Below are 21,932 nucleotides of genomic sequence, written 5' to 3'. Positions count from 1 at the left end.
TCTGACATTTGCTAAATATATTTAAATTTCAAATTCAAAGCAATAAAACACAACAGAATAGCAATTTTAAATGTCAAGAGGTAGTTACATTTTCTATATACATATTTATTCTATATTATAAGATCTCTATTATATCATATGTAAGCTAAGGGTAAAAGTTTCAATTAATAGTCTTCATTTCGTTTTAAAGCTAAACACGTTTGCATTTATCTTACTATAGCTATGCATTAAGTTAGGTTGAAACAATTACTTTTTCATTAAATACCACATTAATTGCAATCAGTTTTATACTTATTTCTTATAAGCTATTACACACAATCATTATGCTCACTTATTTATAAAGGTATAAATGCATACTTATATGTATCTGTTTTCATTTGTTACTTGCAGATCTTCAATCAATACGACGGCTCTTGGAACACGATGCCAGCGGCTCAGTGTGCCCCTCGTGCCGCATCTCCTTCGATAAGGGCAAGCGACGGAAACTGATCGACACCTGTGGACACGAACGCTGTTATTCCTGCATGTTCCGCAACGATCAGTGCCCCATGTGCATGAACAGCTCGCTGAAAGGTGAGTACAAGTCACTCCCCCCTGTGCTTCCCTGTCTGACTGTCTGTCTATCGTATCTTATGGATATGCCATATAAGGCATACAAATATTTGTGTACATGCATCTGGCTAAAGTTGGCAACCCTCAAAGCTGACTGCAAGGTGTTGTGTTGAGTGTTTTTTCCATCATGTTTTCGTTGCACTTTTTTTATCTCGGAATTTGCCATTTAGGAATATCTCTGTTTTTTATGATTTCCTTTCAATTTGTTCGCCAAATACTTTAAGGAGGGGAAAATGTTTTTAAAATTACTGCAAATTACTAAAGTTTTTTATATATAAGTTTAATTAATTATCATAATATAGTGTTAAATATTTTTAGATATTTCAGGTATCCTCCATCTACTTATCAAAATACAACTATAATAATCAATAATATATTTCTGTCAATGCAATCTTAAGTTTAAATTTACTTTTAAATATTTTTCTGCATTCAATATAATATTTTTAAAAAATGCTTTTAATTTAAAACTTAATTTATGCTCAATCCCATTACATCTAAAACAAACGAACACCTTGAGTTGTACTTAACGAAACGATCGTCTAATTGATTGATACTCTGCAAAAGGGCTCACAAAACTCTGTTAAGTTGCAAACTCATTGCCCTACAACTCGTTCGAACTGTATCACTTAATTAGCTATGCTAATAAGCTAAGACCCAACTACCACTCTAGGTACCTGGTCGGTACCAGCTGTAAGTACACGATTCCAATATCCCATCACCATAAATAAAGCGAAGACAGAAACCACTTGCCAGCTCATAAATTCACACAACACACGACTGACTGTACGACTGTACGATGGGCAGCTAGTTAATAAATTCAGTCGGCAAGTTGGGCGTGCACAGTGGTACCATCTGAAATCATGTCAGTATTAAGTGAAAAACGGGCATTACTTTCAATTTTTATGGGCAATGTAGCAACGGTACATCGCATTATGGCTGCGCTTTGTCTGCTACTTTATGAAGTTACCCGAAACCTGAAAACTCTGCACCCCTCACACTCTTAATCCGTAACATACTTTGTCTACCCGATGGAAACGTAGTTTGCATGCCAAATGGCGTCCAACACACAATTGGCATATAAATTTTAACAACAAACGTTGCGACTTAGAATAACAAATGTAAATTGACTTCTGGTATAGACATACGTGTACATACATTAACGTATTCTGGGTTTCAAATGGGTTAACGATCAACCAACAGATCTATCGACCAGACGATGCCACGATCGATTCACTTGAGTTTGCAAAATGGCATTATATAAAAGGAAGAAAAAAAAAGATTTTTAGATCACGGCTCGGAATTTCTGATTTATATGAAATCCATTATAAATATGCGTTAAGGCATAGTTTAGAATAATTAAGAAAAATTCATTTAATATTCTACATATTGTTAATAATTATAGTCAGCTTCTGGTTTTACTTAAACAAATAAGAACAATTTTTAAATAAATGCAGGTACAGACCAGTTTTATAGTGTACTGACGATGATTGTTTGTCTACTAATTTATTGAGAATTCCTAGCTGACTGATCTTCTAATCTGTTTTAAAAAAGTTGAAACAAGTATAGTTCAGATTAATAAATCATATCTGAAGCAAAGAAACCCTTACTGAAGTTTAAGTTTCCTTAAACATTATACTTACAACTTACATCAATTTATGTATGTATCTTTCTCTTACATCTTTTTCTCATCTTGCTCTTTATCACACAGATGTTGATGGCGCCAATGCTCAGGGCTACGACACCGGCATCGGGGGCTCCACATCGACAATTGTCAGTCCCCTCGGCTCACCGCAGCCCCAGTTAAGATCCCATGCGCAGAGGAACGCGGCTTTGGCGCGTTATATGCAGGTGAGTGCGTACTTTAAGATACAAAGATACTTCGATACTCAGATACAACAGTTACAAATGACTGTGCGGAGGCGCATTTGTCTTTGTGTTTACCTTAATGACTACTTGATTATGCCTGTTGGACTTCAACAAATCTATAGAAATGGTTGAAAAAAACCAAAGCGTCAAAGAAAATAAAGGCAACAAATCGTCGACTTTTGTTATTACCAACTCTCATTTCCGTTCAATGCGCCTCTTTTATCCGTAACACTTTGACACATTTGTTCCCTATAAAATGTGGGCGAGGCGTCGGCCAAGCACCGTTAATTGGCCATTGTCTGTGGGAAATGGGAAGGAGCATTATGGTACAAGATCGTAAAACATTTGATTTGCTTTTAATCAAGCTATAAGCGAGTGTCAAACAATTTGTTTTATGATAATCCAATATGAACTCAAAGATTTGCATAATTTAACAGCTTCTCTGTGTGGTATTGTGTTTATCATAAGAAAATAGGTGTGTACGTCTACTTTTATTTTATAAACCTAACTTAGTTTAGCTGTACAATTCTCCTATCTCTAGTCTAGTGAGAGAAGTAAGATGTTTTTCAAGTCTAGTTCTGTGTGAAAGTGTATATCGCACCCTTCGTGCTGCTTTCGTCACTAGCGCGAACTGCCGTCCGCAGTGATTGTTTGGAATAAACAGAAGTAGGTATCCCTTTCTAGTACCTATACATATTCGTAATCAGAGTTATAAGAATTTAGAAGCAATATCGCGACAATTTATGATAATTAATATAGCCATTAATCATTTCTTCTAATAATAATAATTTAACGAATAATCTATAAACCTAAACCAAAATTTATACTCAATTATTATTTACAATCTAAAAAAAGAAAGTTCACTACAAGCACTTGAAAAATGTTACAAAACTTTCGCAGCAAAATTAGCAGAAATCTTGAAAAAATAATTAGAAATCAATTTACACGTCGGATTTAAGTTTTAATTATTTATGTTTTTTTTTTCATTTCTTTTTTATATATTTTCAAATGGTTGAATTGTTTGTTTGGCTGTCCTTTTAAATGTCGGCTCAAAGTCTGTTAACTACTCGGATATGTTCAATTCGATGTCATGTCCAACATTTGGCACATTTTATGTTTGCTTATGCGAGCATTAACAGTCTTAAGTGAAATCCCATGTCACGTGTCAGAGAGCGGACCACAAAAAAAGCAGAAGTAAAAAACTGCTACACGAAATTGAAAATTGAAACTGAAAATTGAAATCAATTGGGAATCGCCGCAATTGAAATAAATACCAAGTCATAAATATGCTGCGAAAAGTAATACAGTTTTCGGCTTAGAAAGCAGAAGAGCTAAAAACGTTGGAGATGCTGGAGGAGCACAAGCTGGAGGAGCTGTCAGCTCGTCTGGCCACTTGAAGCAACTGCCTGACCCAATTTCCCGGCTTGGCATCTTCGCTGGCAAACTGTCAGTTCAGCCATTTGACAGTCGCTTTTTGAGATACACAAGCGCAGATATGAGATACGCTTTGGCTTTGTATCTCCCTCTCTCTCTCTGTCTCTCTCTCTCAGACTCTCTAGCTACCAACTGGGTAATCGTACTCAGTATTTGGTATTCGGTACCCGGTACCCGGTAACTGGTAACTGGTATCTGTGATGGCAATCTGACTGCAACGTCAGGCGGCGCCCCGCCAATTGAATCTTTTGCGCCGTTTTGGCGTATTTAAAGTGACATTCGCTGACAGTTGAACTGCAGCTCCCCAGTTGCTACCCAATTGCTCCCCATTGCTTCTCCATTAAGCCCCAAAAATCTGATGCTAATCTTCTATCTTTTGCAGGAAGATCTCTTGCAGTTGACATCAAATTAATTTAATTACCTTAGAAAGTGATTGCTGTAATTGTTTTGTAGATTCGAAACTCTTTTGTTGACATTTGAACCTTTTTTTTGAATTAGCAATTACGAAAGTAGTAGGCCTTTTTGAATTAATATACAATGATCTGAATAATTCTATAAAAAATATTTATTTTGCATAGTATTGATATGTGAATGATACAATGGGATTCCAATCGAAAAGATAAAATAAAAATATCTCCAAAAATAATTTTTATATTGTTGTGTTGATAAACAACATCTTTTACGAAAAAGTAAATTTCCAAACTAAAGTTAATTTTTAAATCCAAAAAAAAATAATTATAAATAAGGTATACTATATATCCTATATGAAACCTTTCTGCATATAATTTGCATTCTTTCAGAACAATACACCATCTTAATAATATTTACAGCTAAGAAATTGAGCATTTCGTTATAAATTAAAAAAAAACGTCTGACTTGTCATAGTTTGATATCAGCTGTATTCTTTTTCAATTCGGTCTTTCAACTGCTAAACAAAGACACCATTTGTTTACCAGCTCTCGAAATAAAGTGAGAACTGAAGAGGTTTATTATAGGAAACTTCTTTTGATAGCTAAAGTTGCTATCATAAAATATCTAACACCTCTCGCAAGTCCATAAACGGAATACAATTAGATCTATGAACAACAAGTTAAAATTAAAAAGAAAAAAAAAAGAAACTTTCATTTCGAGTTGATTTGAAACGATTTGATTTGATGATGCGCCCGGAAAAAGTTGAAGTTGAAGTTGCACATTGCTGTGGCAATTGAATTGAATCGAATTGAGTTTATAGCTGACCATAAGGAGTACGAGGCTTGACTCAATGAGTTATCATTGTCTTTGGCAAGTGGAGCAACTGGTTGGCTTTTCTCCTTATACGAGTACGAGATATGGTTACGGTTATATCTATATGTATGTGTATATAAATATATCGGAAGTGTGTCAGCGATTGGCAACAAGCACTTTACATAACTTTAAGCTGCAACTATCTGTATCTGCAAGTACGTATATCTGCAAGTAACTACAAGTATCTGAGTCGAGTCCGAGCCGAAACCAGAAGTCGTTTAACCAATTACTGGGGCGTGTGGCATGAGAACTGTCATTAGATTAAGTGGCAGGCAACCTGTGCAACCACAGTTCCTCCTTCTCTCCTTTAGCTAATTATCGTTTGGATATCGTGTTATTAGCTGCAGCACCACCAACAAAACTAACAAAACTAACAAACCACCAAAGATTTCTGATTGACACGCGCAGGCGACAAATCAACTCGTGTCTCTGATTCAAATTCAAATCGTTTGCATTAAAAATGCCATAAAAGTAGCACTAAAACAATTTTTTTCCTTTTTTTTTGGTCACATTCGAAAGCAAAAGCCATGCGATTTTTATCTCGCATGCAATTTATTTTTTGTCGGAGCAACAGCAGCAACAAATATGGCGTTAATTATCCCACAATTTCGATAGCATCACGTATCATTGATTAACAAAAAACGCAATCAATCAATTGCTGTAACGCTGTATCTTTTACTCTCAGCTATGCCAAACATTTTAATTGGTATTCGCTTTGAATTACTAAAGTTGTTGTAGTTCATGTTGTAGTTGCACTAGTAGTTGATGCTGTAGTTGTTTTTCATCCATTTTATAAGATTTATGTCACCTTTCCGAGCCTAACACCTGCACAATCTCAGCTAGAGACGAGCTGCATTGACACCTTTTTTGCTGGACAACCAACAACTGGGCAATCAATCAATTTGGATTTCTCTAGGCATTCAATTATACAAGAGTGTGACTAAGAACATGTAATACATATGTTTTAATCCATTGATCAATCCATTAACAGATTCTCAGACCTTAAAGTTCATCAGAGTTATGTAGATTACAACATTTTTAGTACAGATACATCATAAGATTTTTTTTTTTTAAATTTCATCTTTGCTCAATTAAATATATCTATGTTCTTACTATTATAAGCTCCAGTATAATATATATTTCTTCCATTTATGTATGTACAAATTTTATAAGATTAGTTTTTTTTATATTATACTTAGCTACATACTTAGAAAATGATTTCTATACAATAAAATATGCACTAAATATCCACATTTATTACAAGCTTTGATACACTTTTCCCCACTCAACAGTCATTCGGTTAATCACACCTCAGCGAACAATAACTGCAATCAGACACAACTACAAGCAATTTACCACCAATCAATCATATATCGACAATGCACGTTCACTCATTTGACTGTGCAGCGCCACCTGGCGGTCGGTATATACGGACCTCTAATTAACACGACAACAGGCAATTTATCAATTTTTATTGATAGAACCTCCAAAACAATGAGCATATACTAAACTATACACAAATTAGTTGCGCTGATACGTAAGAATTTCTGAGCTGGCCAATTGTAAGTGGCTAAATGGATAACCCCGTCGGGCAACTGTATCCCCCCTTTCTGCCTCAGTACCTCTACTCCCTCTGTTAATTGCCAGCTGCAAGTTGTTTATGGTAACCACAAAATGTTAGCGCACTCGCATGCAGTATGCAAATGAGAAAAGCGCAACAATAAATATCGTACGGCGATCGAACACAGTCTACAGACTTTGGTTTACAGTCTACACTTTGCAGTCTTTGACTCTACCCCTCTCTGCCCCGATTGTGGTTCGCTAATCAAAGTAAATTGTTGAGAATTGTTTATTAAGTAGCACAAAATATGTTAACTTGTTGCTTTTTTGACATTTATTGTGACCGCTTTTACCTAGGGAATTAAGTTTAAAATATTACAATATAATGATACTCAGATAATAGTTAGACAAGTCGAGGTACATTAAAATAACAAACAAATTTAAAAAATGCAATGAAAACAATCTTAGAGAAAAAAATAGAATTTTAAAAGAGATGCTACAGATGGGATTGAAACTTTGAGAAAATCCGCTCAAAAATTAAAAATAAAAATCAAGTCAATATTACCTAAATCTACGCTCATTTTAAAATAATAATTTAATTGTCTTATAATTATAACTACTTATCTTATCTAAAATTTTGATAGATTGGAAGTACATTCAACAATTTTTTAGCTACTGTCTACTGTCTGTCTACAAACTATTAAATAACATTTTCAATTTATGACAAATGAAAACGATTTAAAAAGATAGCAATATGAGCATATTAAACACGCCCACCTCAAATTGACTTAAATTAACTTCAGTTGAGTTAACTCGGTCAAAAGGCTGGTCAGATTTCTGCTTAAAACAAATTACATGGCTTATCTTTATTGGCCCAAATTTCAATTGGCCAACAAGTAAATTAAAGCCTGCCATGAAAATGCAATTAGTGATAAAAAAAAAACATACATAAGCCACCAACGAACCAGTCAAAATGTATATGTATTTCAAAACAAAATAAAGAAAGTTGGCCCGAAACAGTCACAATAAAAGGCTAAAAGGACTGAAAGATGGCTGAAAAAAAAAATTAAAATGATATCAAGGCACAATCCACATGTCAGCTAAAGATGAAAAAATTTGGCATAAGGTTTGTTATGTAAAATAAATGTAATACAAAGAGAAAAACGACAATAAAGAACAAAATATGACGTAAGTCGAATATTAAATACCCTTAACAAACATTTGTATTCCATAGAAAGTCAACCGATTTTTTTAGACAGATTTAAAATATTTTGTTGCTATAAAACTTGAGCTCTGTTGAAGTATTTGTTGCAGTAAAGCAATTGTACATAAGTTAATAATATTGATTTTACGAAATTATCTAAGCTAATTATCTCAGTTAATTGTATTGGTCAATAATTTTATTATAAACATTAAATCTTAATAGTCTCCTTACAGAGTACCTTAAAAATTTTTAAAACTCTTTGGAAGTGTATAGTACTCGTATATATATTAATCATTTAATCGGGCGTAGAAAGAGTGCAGCAGATGGAACACACCTACCCAAAAAAGAAACAAAAAAAACTTGGGCAGGGCAAGAGCTTTGACTGAAATTAATTTGCCTGCCCAGCAAGATGAATGGCAACTTGGCGAAAGGTGTCTTACGTTGGCCCCCAAGGGGCCAGTTCGAATCCAACGGATGCAGGGGAAGTGCAAAAGCATAAAATATGCTGACACCTTTAGATAAAACAGAGCGATAAGTTTAAAGTTGCTTCATTTAAGGATTTTTCAAATGCCTCGGCCGATAGATATGTTTATATCATTTAAGTAAGCTTAGAAATTATTCTATATGTTGGTAAAATATTTCCACTGAAATAAAAGAGCGGTTTGATCGCTGAAAAGTAAAGGTTAAAATAAAATGTTGTTTATCACGTAGAAAAAAGACTCTGCCTTTTCAAATTTCGGCGGCCCTTCAGTTTTCTACATTTCTCTCTAGCTCTCTCTCTTTGACCACTAATTAATATGTAACTCGTTTAGTGTTCGATGATTAAAATTTACGCAATATTTTCATGTTGATTGATTGAAGAAAAGGTACCGACAAATCGCTCAGACAAGAGTTTGTATTGTTATCATCGGCAACACGAAAAGAAAATCAATGAAATTTAACGCATTTAATTTACTCTTTTTGTTGTTGTTTTCAAACGTACTTCATAAACGCTGGACCTAAAGTTTAACTCTAGGAAAATGTAAACCTTCGTAATCAACACGAATGTTGATCCCCTCATTCCCCTTAAATTTGTTTTTATCGCCTCTTAACTTCGTTTTGTGGGCTTTCACTTTCTAGGCCCAGTTAAAAGAGTCAACAAAACTGTTGCCAAGGGCTTTAGTGTTGGGTCCCAAATCACGACGAAGCTTTTGCATTTTATTTGTTGTTGTTTATTTTGCTTTGATTGCGAGTGAAGTGCAAGTATGTGACGCAATTGAAGTTAATGAATGAACATTTTTTTAGTATTACGTCAAGTTGTTCTGAAAAATTTAAAGAAATACTCAAAAGCTATTACTAAAAAATTGTACCAGCATAGTTAAAGATCAATAAACATTGCTACTAGTAAATTGTATTATCCTCTTGCTTGTATGAAGAATATGTATTTAATCTTTCCTACGAATCTCTTTGTAGCTTTACAGTAATTTTTATCAAAATAAATATATGTTAATAAGTAAAAAGCTCTTTAAAATTATTTATGAATATGCACATGAAAGAATTATATAAAGAACATAAAAACAAATTTTATATAAATTGCAATTACTATTTTACACGAGATATAAACTATGATATGAAGTAATTGAATTATGTAATTTATACCTTTTCTTATAAAAGTTAAAAGCTTTTTTACAGCTTCATAGTAAAGATATTCATTATCAAATTTCTATTAAATATGCATTAAAGAGAAAGAAACTCTTTAATAATTGATCGAGGAATTATCTATGAGAGAAATAAATCTTTAATGTATATAAGCTATTTCCTTTAGCTTTCATAGATAAAGTAACTGGTACTATGTATTACTAATACTTCAATTACTTTTTCGCAAGTCAACAAGTCTTTTAAAAGTAATCTGGTGAAAGATGTAGAACAAAGCGGTCAAGGGTGCTTTGGTTTTTAGACATATGCCACATAAGTCAATTGTGAAACTCTCACCGATAATTGCATCCTAAAATATTAGCGATGCTTAAAACACAGGCTCAAGTGTTTGGGTTCGGTCATGGGGGCCGAAGAATTGTATAGTGCACTCATATGTTGTTATGACTGTCGTGTTGGTGTAGTGCAGTGGTAAATTTGGCATGCCAGGCACGTTTTACACACTTGATGAGATGCAGAGTGCAGAAAAGAAACCCAACAGGGTCATAAATGCACTGGCCGCGGCATTAGAAAGCTGCAACAGAGCGAATGGTAATGGGAATGGGAATGGGTATGGGAATTGGAGGACACAGAAGAAGAAGAAGAAGAGGAATGGCCAGTGTAATAGGTTTTATGCTCAACTTGTTCTCGTTACGTGCATGACTCATGGAGACCACAAAAAGTTCAAGATCCAATGGGGTTTTGGGTTATGAGTTGGGATTGAATGGGACTTGGATGTCTACAAAATGCATTTCACTTTCGGGGAAATCAATAACTCACCTTTACACCTAACACACACTCTCACGCTCCAATCAAACGAAAATGTTCAACAATAACAACAATTGAAAGACAATCCGATAATTAAACAGACAAGCGAAATAACAAATGTACAAATGATCCAATGAAAATATGTTGTTGATTAACGAAAGGTGTTAAGAAAAAACATACTTGAAGCGAAATGTGCGCTAGTATTGGTGAGCTTTTGAAAGCTCTACGATTAATCAGTGCAATACAATTAAACAGCTCGTATATGTGTGTCCTGTCTGTGTAAAAGTCCCAGTTGTTTGTTCTCTTGTGAATTGAATGCAATTTGATGGATAGACCTATGATTGGGATCGTTGGGATTTGTACACTTTCCAAATGCCAAAAATAAATAAGCGAATAACAAGTTAATTTCACTTGGTTAACAAATGCATTTTTAGCATACACATTCAAATATATTTTTCTCAGCCATTTCACCTGGTTAACCAAACAACCAGTTGATCCCTCTCTATCTCTCTATATCACTCTCTCTGTCGCTCGCTATCTATCTGTTTATCTGGATGTCTTGTTTATCTATTTTGTGGCCTCTGTGGACTTGGCATGCGAGCCGCTTCCTCAAATATAAATCGCACACGGCATTTGCATGTTGAGAAACAATTTCTCAGGCCTCGTTTGTTGGCTTTAACGCTTAGGAGGCCGCCTTTGATATATGCCACATGACGATGGTCATAATATTTTTGCGCAATTCGGTTGTCGTCGGACAGCTTTTTAACTCAATTTATCGATCGTTAAATAAATGCATTAACTTCTTCTCTATTTTTTCATTTTGCTGTTGTCAATTTTTTGGCTAACCAAGACGCAATCTGGCCATGTTCATAAGCAATTTTAGCTTGGCAATTGGTTTGATTGCATTTGGTTGACCACAGCCAACACCAAATTCAAAGTAAAGTAATTAATTATTATTAATTGATTATAATCAATAAAATGTACTCTAAACATCTTATTTTCGTCCAATAATCTCGTATTTTCCAACTCGCTTCACTGCTTAATTCGTAAGATTATAAGCGAATAATTACTATGTTACTTAACAGTCAGTATGTTAATAACAGACATTTAAGTATAAAGATAACCGTTCTTAACTGAAACCTACCGTAATACGACAGAATGTTAGTTGACAAATGCGCTGTTACTAATAGACTGTTAAATATGCTGTTGTCGCCAATATTTTGGTTAACAGCTGCGCTAATTTTAATTTAATGTTAGCTAAAAGATTAACATTTTTACTGCTTGACTAAAATTTGTATATTTCTACATGCAAATCATGAATGCACTCATTAGTTAATGAATGTTATTCAAATGGCTGCTATTTACAATAATTTATCTAAGATTAGGCCAAGCCCAAGTCCATCAACTACTTAGACCCAAATTGCAAACACTTGAACCCAAAATGTGGCGTTGATACGGCCACAATTCTACCTTGATTATAATGAATATATATGTATATAAAAATCTGTTCATATAATGTTCGCTCCAAATGATTTGGCAATCGAAATTTGATACAAGCAACGGGTCGACTGCATAAATTACAAAGCTAAACGCAAGTAATTCTCATAAAAATAAAAAACGCAAAACGAAAAACAAATGCACAGAATGCGCGGGTACGATTACGATTACGATTACGAATACATTTGCGAATTCGAGTACGATTACGAGTACTCACATTGCAGGCCCTCTCGCACCCCACGCGGTCAAAACGCGGCCAAGACACAATGGCCCCAAAACGGCAAATGGCGGTACCGAAAGACTCAAGAGGGGTATCCAATTTTTGGGGGGTGTCAGTAGAGGGTTGGTGAAGAGGGGAGTCAGTGTGTTAGGCAACAAACGCGACGATTTTCCATTAAATTCAAATGCAAAAACAGCATCAGCATTAACAGAAACTGTGGGCGGTTTACGAGCGACAATAAACGCGCGCGCGTTTTGCATGCGTTTTTATACATCCAGGCTTAAAGGAGTATTATAAGTTTATGCAAGATTGTAGGGGTAACAAATCAAGATAAAAATAAATAGAAATCGAAATCCTTATTTTTTGTTCCCAGTTGATCTTTAGATCGTCAATCTTTAATAGATCCCCAATATGAAGCGAAACAAATTATGGTTCCGGACAAGACTATTTCATAGCAATATACTAAGGGGAGACGTCGAGCAATCACGAATATTAACAATAAGTGGTTGCAACAGGTGAATTCGTTATAAAATTGTGTATTTAGTATTATTATTATTATCATTCAAATAATTGGAGGCTATGTCGTAAGTATAGAACTTAAATATAATAAGGTGGAGCTTTTATAATCGTTGATTTCGTAGTATAATCAATTTGTATATTAGAAGTAAACTAGAAGATTGAAAGTATAAAAACAATCGTTAGCTTTTAGACTTCTACAACTATTTTTATGACATTTAAACAATTATTTTTGATCACTTTTTGGCCGTGTTGTTAAAATATCAGTTTATAGTTACTGCAAACTGCAACTGCAACTGCGGGCCAAGCCCAATCAAATGGCGGCCAAGTCGTTGCCTCAACTGGTGTCAACATGTCTGGGACCGCCAGCTAGCCTCCAATAACTGTTGTTGTTGTTATTATTGTTGTTGTGGTTGTTGTACTTGCAACGGCCCGCAGCTAAACATGCGCGTATTTATACCCTGTAACTGATCGGTATGTTGAAGGAGTATCATTATGAGCTGAACCCTTCCATTCCAAGTGTGTTCTAACCAATTAACAGGGTATATGTAAGTCGAGTACTGGCCACTTTCTGAGGTATTCATATTTTGCAGCCGCAAAAATGATTATGAACCTGTTGATGTTGTTGTTGTTGTGGTTGGCCGTTGTATGTCGTTCTTGTTGTTGTTGCTTGGTGCTTGTCCAAAAATCGAATCGAATTCTTGAATGAACCATTAATCTTGTTGCCAGCTTTGGCTGCAGCCGGACTCAACAGAGTCGATCATTAAATGGCTGCAGTAATTGCATTGCGGTCTCAGCTTCAGGTTTCTGCCTCTGTTTTAATATTTCGTATACCCTAAGAAAGGGTATATTAATTTGCGGAAAGAAATTAATTTCGGGATGGAGCTTTATTTTGAAAACCGACATTCAATTTGGACAATTTTTTACATATTCCGAAAGATATAATGTCTTGCGTACTCAGATATTCTGTAATCTTCAGTCGGACATACTTATAATCCCAATAAGAGTAAATTTTGGTGGGATGTATGATCTCAGTTTCCTGAAGTACAGTCTCTTTTTGAGCTGCGATCACATTTGTTAGTGTATTTAAATGTCAGTGCATTCAATCATATTACTGCTTACATTTTTTTTTTAATTTGAGTAAATTAATGCGAGTTTGTCATATTACAATTACTACGTCGACCGGCTGGCATTACACCTGCGCTCTTTGGCGAGACGAAGACCCCTTGGGGGCCGACAATCCAATTGGTTCTACTCGACATTTTGTGTGAAAGGTTTGTCGCAGATGTCTTTGATTTGGGCGCAGTTTAAGGTTTGACAATTTATTGGATTGTTGAGGTTTTGTTTAGTTAACCATGTGATCTTTGAATTCTATTCGATTTTTCAAATGAAGACTTTGCTTATCGATTGTATATCTGGAAGGAAAACTATTTATTATAGTTTCAGTTCTGTTAAAACCGCCCATCTTACTTTACAGGAAATATTGTGAAGCTTACATTAAAGAGAATACATTTATATGTAGATCTGATGATCTTTAATTATTGCAGATTGCAATGTCACATTCCAACATCTCTCTCATTTAACGAGTACATACATACATGGTTGATTATACTCGTACTTGTATGAGGATAATAATACTCGTGTAGTTATGTACAATCTCCCCATAACAAAATAACAACAAATTGTGTTGTAGAAAAGTGAAAATCACCTTTTCAATAGAAATTTCAATTTGCAATGCAGTTGCAGGCATAATTTGTTAATTAATTTTCAAGCTACAACTTAATCAAAATGATGTGGCCAATTAAAAAGCCACCGCGGGGTGGCCAACGATAAGACAGTAGACAGTAAAAGGCGTGGAGAGAAGAGAAGTAGAGGGAAGAGTGTAGATTGTAGAGACCCCAAGCAATGCGAACTAGTTTAAAGAAAGCCTTTCTACCGCACCTCGAAACGAATCGCAATGGATCGTGACGAACCGGTACTTAATTACCCCAGCCGAAGATCGATAGGTCATTTATCGAGTGTGTTGAATCGATTGCCGTTGCATTGATACAATTTTACAGCAAGTCTCTTCGCGGTAGTTGAACGATCCAAACAAGAACCCGTCAGAACAACGTCAGATAGAAACAGGTAGAGAGACAAATCAGGTGAAACTGAGGTGACAGACAGACAGGAAAGTGGGTAGAACGTGGGTAGAAGAAGCATCCACAACGGAAGTGGGAAGTCGCATCCGTGGGAGCTGACATTCTTTATGTTAGAATTATGATAGAACTCTGATTTCAGATCGTCTCTTTTCATATTTAATGCAAACTTTTCTTCGTCTGGTCACGTAATATCCTGGCTTTATCTGTCCTCTCTTTGGCTTTCAATTAAATGTTATGTTAACCAACCAAAATTTAAACCCAATTACTGCACCTTGTGCCGAAACAAACTAATTTCAAGCTATTATCTCAGACAATGGGGAACAGGTTCTGGTCGCCAAATTGCCAAACACGTTTGAGGACTGATCCCCTTGAGTTTGGGGCCTGTAAGAAACCAACGCAGACATAAAATCATTTGCGGTTCATTAAGACGAAGCCTCCAGACAGACTTTGGAAGACCAGTGTCTGGGATGACTAAGGCCTGGAATGGGTCACAAAATACACTTGACAGTGAAATGGACTTGGACTTTTGCCTGCTGACTGTTGATGTTCGGCCAACGCAGACGATGCTTGATAAGGCGTAGACTGGAGACCACGATCGAACGCCAACCTAAGCTCCAGTTAATCGCACAGATCGCGACACACGACAGACAGAGGGACAGGTGGGAAGACGGACAACAGAGTCCAGTCTGGGCAGACAGATGATGATGATCATCATGTTTAAAATCCGTTGTAGGAAGTTAAACACGATTTCTAAACTCGAGTAGGTAGTCTTGAATTTCCGACTTAATCAATAGCACATCAGTCTGGCATTGCTATAAAAATAATGTGCTAGTTAAACATTAACAGGACTGTTAAGAAAATAACAGAACTGGGAAGAATTCAACAATTTATTGATATTGCTATAAATGAATGGGCTAGATAAACAATAAGAGATCTGTTGAGGAAATAGCAAAGATTTCACAAAAGTTTTGAGGTAGAATTCATAAGTATATGTCAACTAAGAGAAGCGAAAGACAATTCTTAGAATACTCTTCTGTCTCCTTATTGTCTTTCTCTCTATCACTTTGTCTTCCTATGCTTATGTTTAGCTTGTCTTCTTGCTGAATTTAAGGTTCTTCTTCTGACTCTCTTTCTCTCATTTCTATCGTCTTTCTTTATTATCTGATCTCTAAATTTATATAGGTTCTTCTAAATTTGCCGAAATGTATATTTTCCTTGGATTTTTCTCTTTCTTTTAGGCATGTTAAGACATTTATTTCTTTTGTTCTTTCTTTTCTTCTAAATTTCTTCACCCTTTTCCGCAGTCCTCCCGCATTCTTAGCTTTCATTCCTTTCCCTTCCTTTTGAATCTTGTTAGTTTCTCTTTAGATGTCTTGCTTTCATTCTCTCTCTCTCTCTCTCTCTCTCTCTCTCTCTCTCTCTCTCTCTCTTTCTCTTACTTTGGCAGCTCCCTTTCTCCTTAGCCTCGTTTGGGATTAGGCATGCCGCACCTTTCTTCACCCATAGTCGACTCCCTGAAGCACAGGCTGCTCAGCTCAGTTTAGAGATACTATATATGACTAATCGATGTTCAACGCCTTTCTATTCAACGCTCGCGTTCTCTTTGATGGGCCTAGTTGCAGTGCTGCCACCAATTGTGGCATGTGCAATACTCTCTGCCACATGAAACTTTCATCGTTGATAAACTTGAACACACACAAAACTCAACTCAACTCAACTCATTTCTCAATTCTTCTTCTTCATTTTTGTACTTGCAGCAGCATCGCCAGGAGTCGCAGTCACCGGATTATCACCGTTATGCGAGCATTGGCAAATTGCCCCGTGCGGTGGCAAGCAACGGCAATGGCAACAGCATTGGCAATGGGTTTGTTGGCAACACACACACCGTTACCGTCGACATACACCAGCATCAGCATAACAATGCAATCGGCAAGCAACAACAACAGACGAGCAACAACAACAACAGCAACAACAGCACTGGCAACAACCACAACAGCAACAACAATTTACACTTGCAATACAGCGAGTTGCATGCAACACCATCATTTGCAACGCCACCAACGCGTCGGCGTTTCTTCAATCACAAGAATCTTCGCAGCGCTCTCACCGGACACCGACGCACTGCCTCCAATGGAGGCTGTCCCCTGGACACGGCATCGATATTATCTGGCGGTAAGTTAAGCTGAGAATTTCTTGGAACACTGGTGTTGGTGTTGGTCATCAAGTCCTTCAGATCCTTAGTTATCCCAACTATTCCACTCACTCTCCACACTCACCTCATCATCAACTTCATCATCCAGATCATCATCGAGTCAGTGGCAAGGAGACCAATGCCTTGAATACTTCCACTTGTTCGGACTCGGCGGTTACTCGACGTCGTCGTAAAAATGTTAGCAACAACAATCTGAAGACCTCAACGGAACATGGGGCCAACAGTGAGAATCGTCTGAATCGTCTCAGTTTAGCTGGAACCTCCATCAAATGTCTGATCAAATCCCTCTGGAGTGTCAACTCCTCCAATTCAAGCGATGCGGGACTCAATCAACTAGCAGGCATGGCCTTCTTCTCCCCCTTACTTTCTTCGTCTATGCATGGAATTCATTGATGTTATTTTATTTTTCATTTTGATGTTAACTTTAACATGAGCATGAAAAAACAATTGTCTAGGGAATTTCAATACAAAACAGCTGACTGTTTCTTTTTTTGATAACTTTGCTAAATTTAACATTCTTTAGGTTTAACTTTAGCATGATGTTGAGAAAACAGTTGTCAATTTCTGTCAATTTTTGTTTATACTCAACTAATGATGATAATCTCTATTTCACTCTAACCTAATGTTAAATAAAACATAATCCTTAAAGAAAATTTAACATTTGACCTATTATCTTTAAACATTTTATTCTGTCGCTTCTTTATGCTAAACTCAACTTCTATGTGTCATTAATGTTAAGTTAAAATGTTAAATGGCTGTTAAAGTTATTGAAACTTTTCTGATTATTTCTTATTGCTCGTTGGAGATAGTAACATAAGTTTTGCATGTTGTTGTACCAGGATTATGAAATCCCCCTTTACTGCCAATACTTACACAATTCTTTTCCCCTTTCCCTCTCTCTTCCTACACAGGCAGCGACACCTTGGGCATTGAACATCACTCGCACTCGCTGCTCAATGAGAAACAGCAGAAGGATCAGCTTCGAGCTCGTCTCGGCCTCTTGTTGAACGACAACAACAATTGCAGCAGCAGCAGCAGCGATCACAATGGGAATTCGACGAGCACCACAAGCAGTGGTGCCGGTTGCACCACCAACATCAGCAGCAGCACCACAGCGAACAGCAGCAGCTCCTCGCAGAACATCAGTCCAGAGCAGACCTTGGCCTGCGGTGTGCTCAGTGGCAGTCAACTGTCGGTGGCCACCTGCACCACCAAGGAGGATGCACTGAGTCTGTGCAGTAAATTCAAGATGGGTTGCTCAATGCAGGAACATGCCTACGAGGCCTTGCCATTGGCCAAGGCACGCAAGGGCGCCACACGACGCTCCACAAGAGTGCAACCTGTTGCTGGAACGGGAGCAGGGGGCGGAGGTAACGCTGCAGCGGGCTCTGTGGGTGCAAACGTCACGGGTGGTGCGGTCAGTAAGCGAGCAGCAGCAGCAGCAGCTTTGGCAGCGGTGCAGTTGGCCTTGAAACCACTTTTCTTCGAGGTGCCACTGCAGGAACCAGATCCGCCCTACGTTGGGCGCCAATGGTTGGTGCAACAGCTGTCGAACATTCTCCTAGGCACGGATACGCGTGTGGTGCTTATCAATGGCCAACCGGGCACTGGGAAGACTGCCTTCTGTCTGCAGCTGGTGGAGTACTCGTGCTTTGGTCGTCGCCGGATGCAGCAGCAGGAGGATGCGGATGCTATCTACAGTCAGCTGGGAGCACAGAATGAAAGAATGCGTGGATTGGCCTCGCACATGGTTGGCTATCATTTTTGCCAGTCGGATGCGAATCTCACTTGCCAGGTGCCGGACTTTGTCCACTCTCTGTCGGCACAGCTCTGTCAGGCACCTCAGCTGACCGCGTATCGGGATTATCTGCTCTCCGAGCCGCATCTGCAGGACATTTTGAGTGTGAGGGAATGCATTGCGGATGCGGAGCGTGTCATGCGTTTGGCCATACTGGAACCCTTGGCTCAACTGCATCGGGCGGGAAAGATACCCGCCAAGGTCGCTGTCATCCTGGTGGATGCACTCTGCGAGGCGGAATACCATCGACCGGATCATGGACATACCATAGCCAGTTTTCTGGCCCAGCTCACGCCACACTTTCCAGCCTGGCTCAAATTGGTTGCCACGGTGCGCACCCAGATGCTGGAGCTGGTTAAGGCGCCCAGCTACACACAACTCACCCTGGACAGCTGGGCGAGCAGTCAGACCCTGCAGCAGGACATGCTGGACTACATCACTGCCCGCATCTCGCATTGCCCCGAGATACAGCACAACATTGGCGGCACTTTGGCCCAATCCCAGGCCAAGTTCGTCTCGCATCTGCAGTCGTTGAGTCGTGGATCCATGCTGTACGCCAAGCTCATTCTGGACCTGATTGCGCGTGGTCAACTGGTGGTCAAGTCATCCAGCTACAAGGTGCTGCCCGTATCCCTAGCACAGATCTTCTTGCTCCACTTTAATCTGAGATTTCCCACGTCGCGTAGTTTTGATCAGACGGCTCCCATCCTAAATGTTTGCCTAGCTGCACTGTATCCACTGACGCTGGACGAGATCTACTACAGCATAGAGGCACTGCATCATGGACAGGAGCCACTGAGTTGGCCACAGTTCATGCAACGCTTCAAGCTGCTGGACGGCTTCCTCATCAAGCGACTGGACAACACCTACATGTTCTTTCATAGCTCACTTCGGGAATGGCTAATGCGTCGGGATGAGGGAGAGTCCAGCAAATTCCTCTGCGATGCACGACTTGGACATGCGGGCATTGCATTCAGGCTGTCGCGTCTCCAGGCTCCGTTGCAGCCACAGCTCACCCTCGAGCTGGGACACCACATGCTCAAGGCCCATCTCTATAGCAGCAGCCAGGCGGCACTCTCCCCGAGAGATCTTCAATCCTATTGGCTGGCTGGGGCCGCGGACAACATCTCTGCCGCCCTGGGTGCACTGCGCAACGTCTACAGTCCCAATGTGAAGGTGTCACGCCTGGTACTGCTCGCTGGCGCCTCTCCGGATCATCGCACCGATTACATGGGAGATGCTCCCATTTTGTGCATTGCCGCCCACGAGGGAATCCTGCCTATGGTAAGCCTGCTCCTGGAGTTTGGCGCCGATGTGGGACTCACCAACAGCCAGGGTTGCACACCACTCATCCTGGCCGCAATGCGTGGCCACTGCGATGTGGTGCGTCGCCTGGTCGCTGCCGGCAGCAGCTTGGGGCAGCTGGACACCACACAACGTTGTGCGCTGGTGCATGCCGCACGCATGGGGCATCTCAGTGTGGTGCAATATCTGCTCGCTTGCGATTGGTCGCCACGTGCGTCCTCCCAGGATGTAGGTCGTTGTCTGGCCCTGCAGCAGGCGTTGATTGGAGCTGCTGCCCAGGCGCATGTGAAAATCCTCGAGGATCTCTTGGATCTCAACGAGCACGAGCATGATGACCTAAGTGTCAATGTGAATGGCCTGGAGCCGAGCAGTGGCGAGTTGGCTCTCACAGCTGCTGCCCGACATGGCTGTGTGGATGCAGTGAATATACTCATGTCCCGTGGAGCACAGATTGATGCCAGGAATCGCCAGGGCTACACTGCCTTGTGGCTGGCCGTTAAGGAGGGACATTGGAGCGTCGTGGAGCAGCTGCTGCAACGTGGAGCGCTGTTGGATGAGCCGCTGGGTCAAGCTCGCAAGACACCGCTGATGATTGCCGCCGAGGAGGGACACATCGAGCTGTTGGAGCTGCTCCTAGCTCGCGGTGCTGCTCTGGAGGCCGAGGATCATGAGGGATTCACAGCGTTAAGCTGGGCATGTCTGCGGGGACATTTAACGGCGACAAAGCGACTCATCGAACATGGCTGCAATCGACAGCACGAGGATCACAATGGCCGCACTGCCTTGGACCTGGCGGCCTACCAGGGTGCAGCCAGTCTGGTGCTCTATCTGCTGGAGCAGGGTGCCAATCTGGAACACATTGATGTGCATGGCATGCGACCTTTGGATCGTTCCATTGCCTGCCGCAACATCCAGGCGGTGCAGGTGTTTCTGCGCAAGGGCGCCAAGCTGGGGCCTACCACTTGGAGCATGGCCATGGGCAAGCCGGAGATCCTCGTCGTGCTGCTCAACAAACTGCTGGAAGATGGCAATGTGCTGTACCGCAAGAATCGTTTCCAGGATGCCGCACATCGCTATCAATATGCATTGCGAAAAATATCCGGCCTCGAGCAACTTCTCGAGCGGAATGCGGTCTTTGCCCAGCTGCGCACCAATCTGCTGCTAAATCTGTCGCGATGCAAGCGAAAACTGAATGTAAGCTCCAAATTTACCCTCCGATTCCTTGAATTATGAACTGATCCCATTTGTTGATTTGCAGGAACTTGACGCCTCCATAGATTTGGCCACGCAAGCCATACTCCAGAAGCCGCACAGCTACGAGGGCTACTATGCCCGGGCCAAGGCGCGCATGGAGCTGGGTGCGTTGAATGAGGCACTTGTCGATGCCAACGATGCCATGCAACAGGCGGCACAAAGTGGCGTCCTTTGCGAGGTCGTAGAAGTCTTGAAGCGCATCCAGGCCGAGCTCCTCACGCGCATTACCAGCGAGGATCAATCCTCCTCCGGCAAGTTGGCCAGCGCTGGAGCTGGACCTGGACCTGGAGCTAGTGCTGTCTACGAATCTCAGCAAGAGATCACCGATTTGTAAAATGTCCTTTGTTGTTATTGCACTCGTCCTTTCGAATTCGAATCACAACCTTAATTTTATATAATTAAATTCATTTAATTTACGTTGTATGTATTTAGCTCTAGTTCTTAATTGTTTTCTACTATTTATTGCCTTTGGACGTTTTTAATTTAAAAATTTAATTTAACTATTCATTTTCTTAACGCATGTAAAAATTAGATTTAATAAACCTAATTCACTTAAGTTTACATTGATTAATTAAATAATTGCGAATTTA

General features: G+C 39.4%; 1 protein-coding gene across 5 annotated transcripts in view; it reads left to right on the top strand.

Annotated features, from left to right (window-relative positions):
* Positions 1-21,932, top strand: part of LOC117786551 (protein TANC2) — a 55,395-nt gene extending 33,463 nt beyond the window's left edge. For 2 of the 5 annotated variants that reach the window (XM_034624871.1, XM_034624869.1), the window contains exons 2-6: positions 391-573; positions 2,321-2,460; positions 16,531-16,945; positions 17,897-21,282; positions 21,347-21,932. In XM_034624871.1, the coding sequence (XP_034480762.1) occupies positions 391-573; positions 2,321-2,460; positions 16,531-16,945; positions 17,897-21,282; positions 21,347-21,676 (4,454 nt within the window). In that variant the 3' untranslated portion in view covers positions 21,677-21,932. Of the gene's footprint in view, positions 1-390; positions 574-2,320; positions 2,461-16,530; positions 16,946-17,034; positions 17,326-17,896; positions 21,283-21,346 lie in introns of all 5 variants that reach the window. The other 3 variants (XM_034624873.1, XM_034624872.1, XM_034624870.1) reach the window with 3 other exon arrangements.

This window comes from Drosophila innubila (assembly GCF_004354385.1).
Source record: "Drosophila innubila isolate TH190305 chromosome 3L unlocalized genomic scaffold, UK_Dinn_1.0 0_D_3L, whole genome shotgun sequence".
Classification (NCBI taxonomy): Eukaryota; Metazoa; Arthropoda; class Insecta; order Diptera; family Drosophilidae; genus Drosophila; species Drosophila innubila.
Note: the sequence above shows the minus strand (reverse complement) of the source record. Positions and strands in the feature narration are given on the sequence as shown.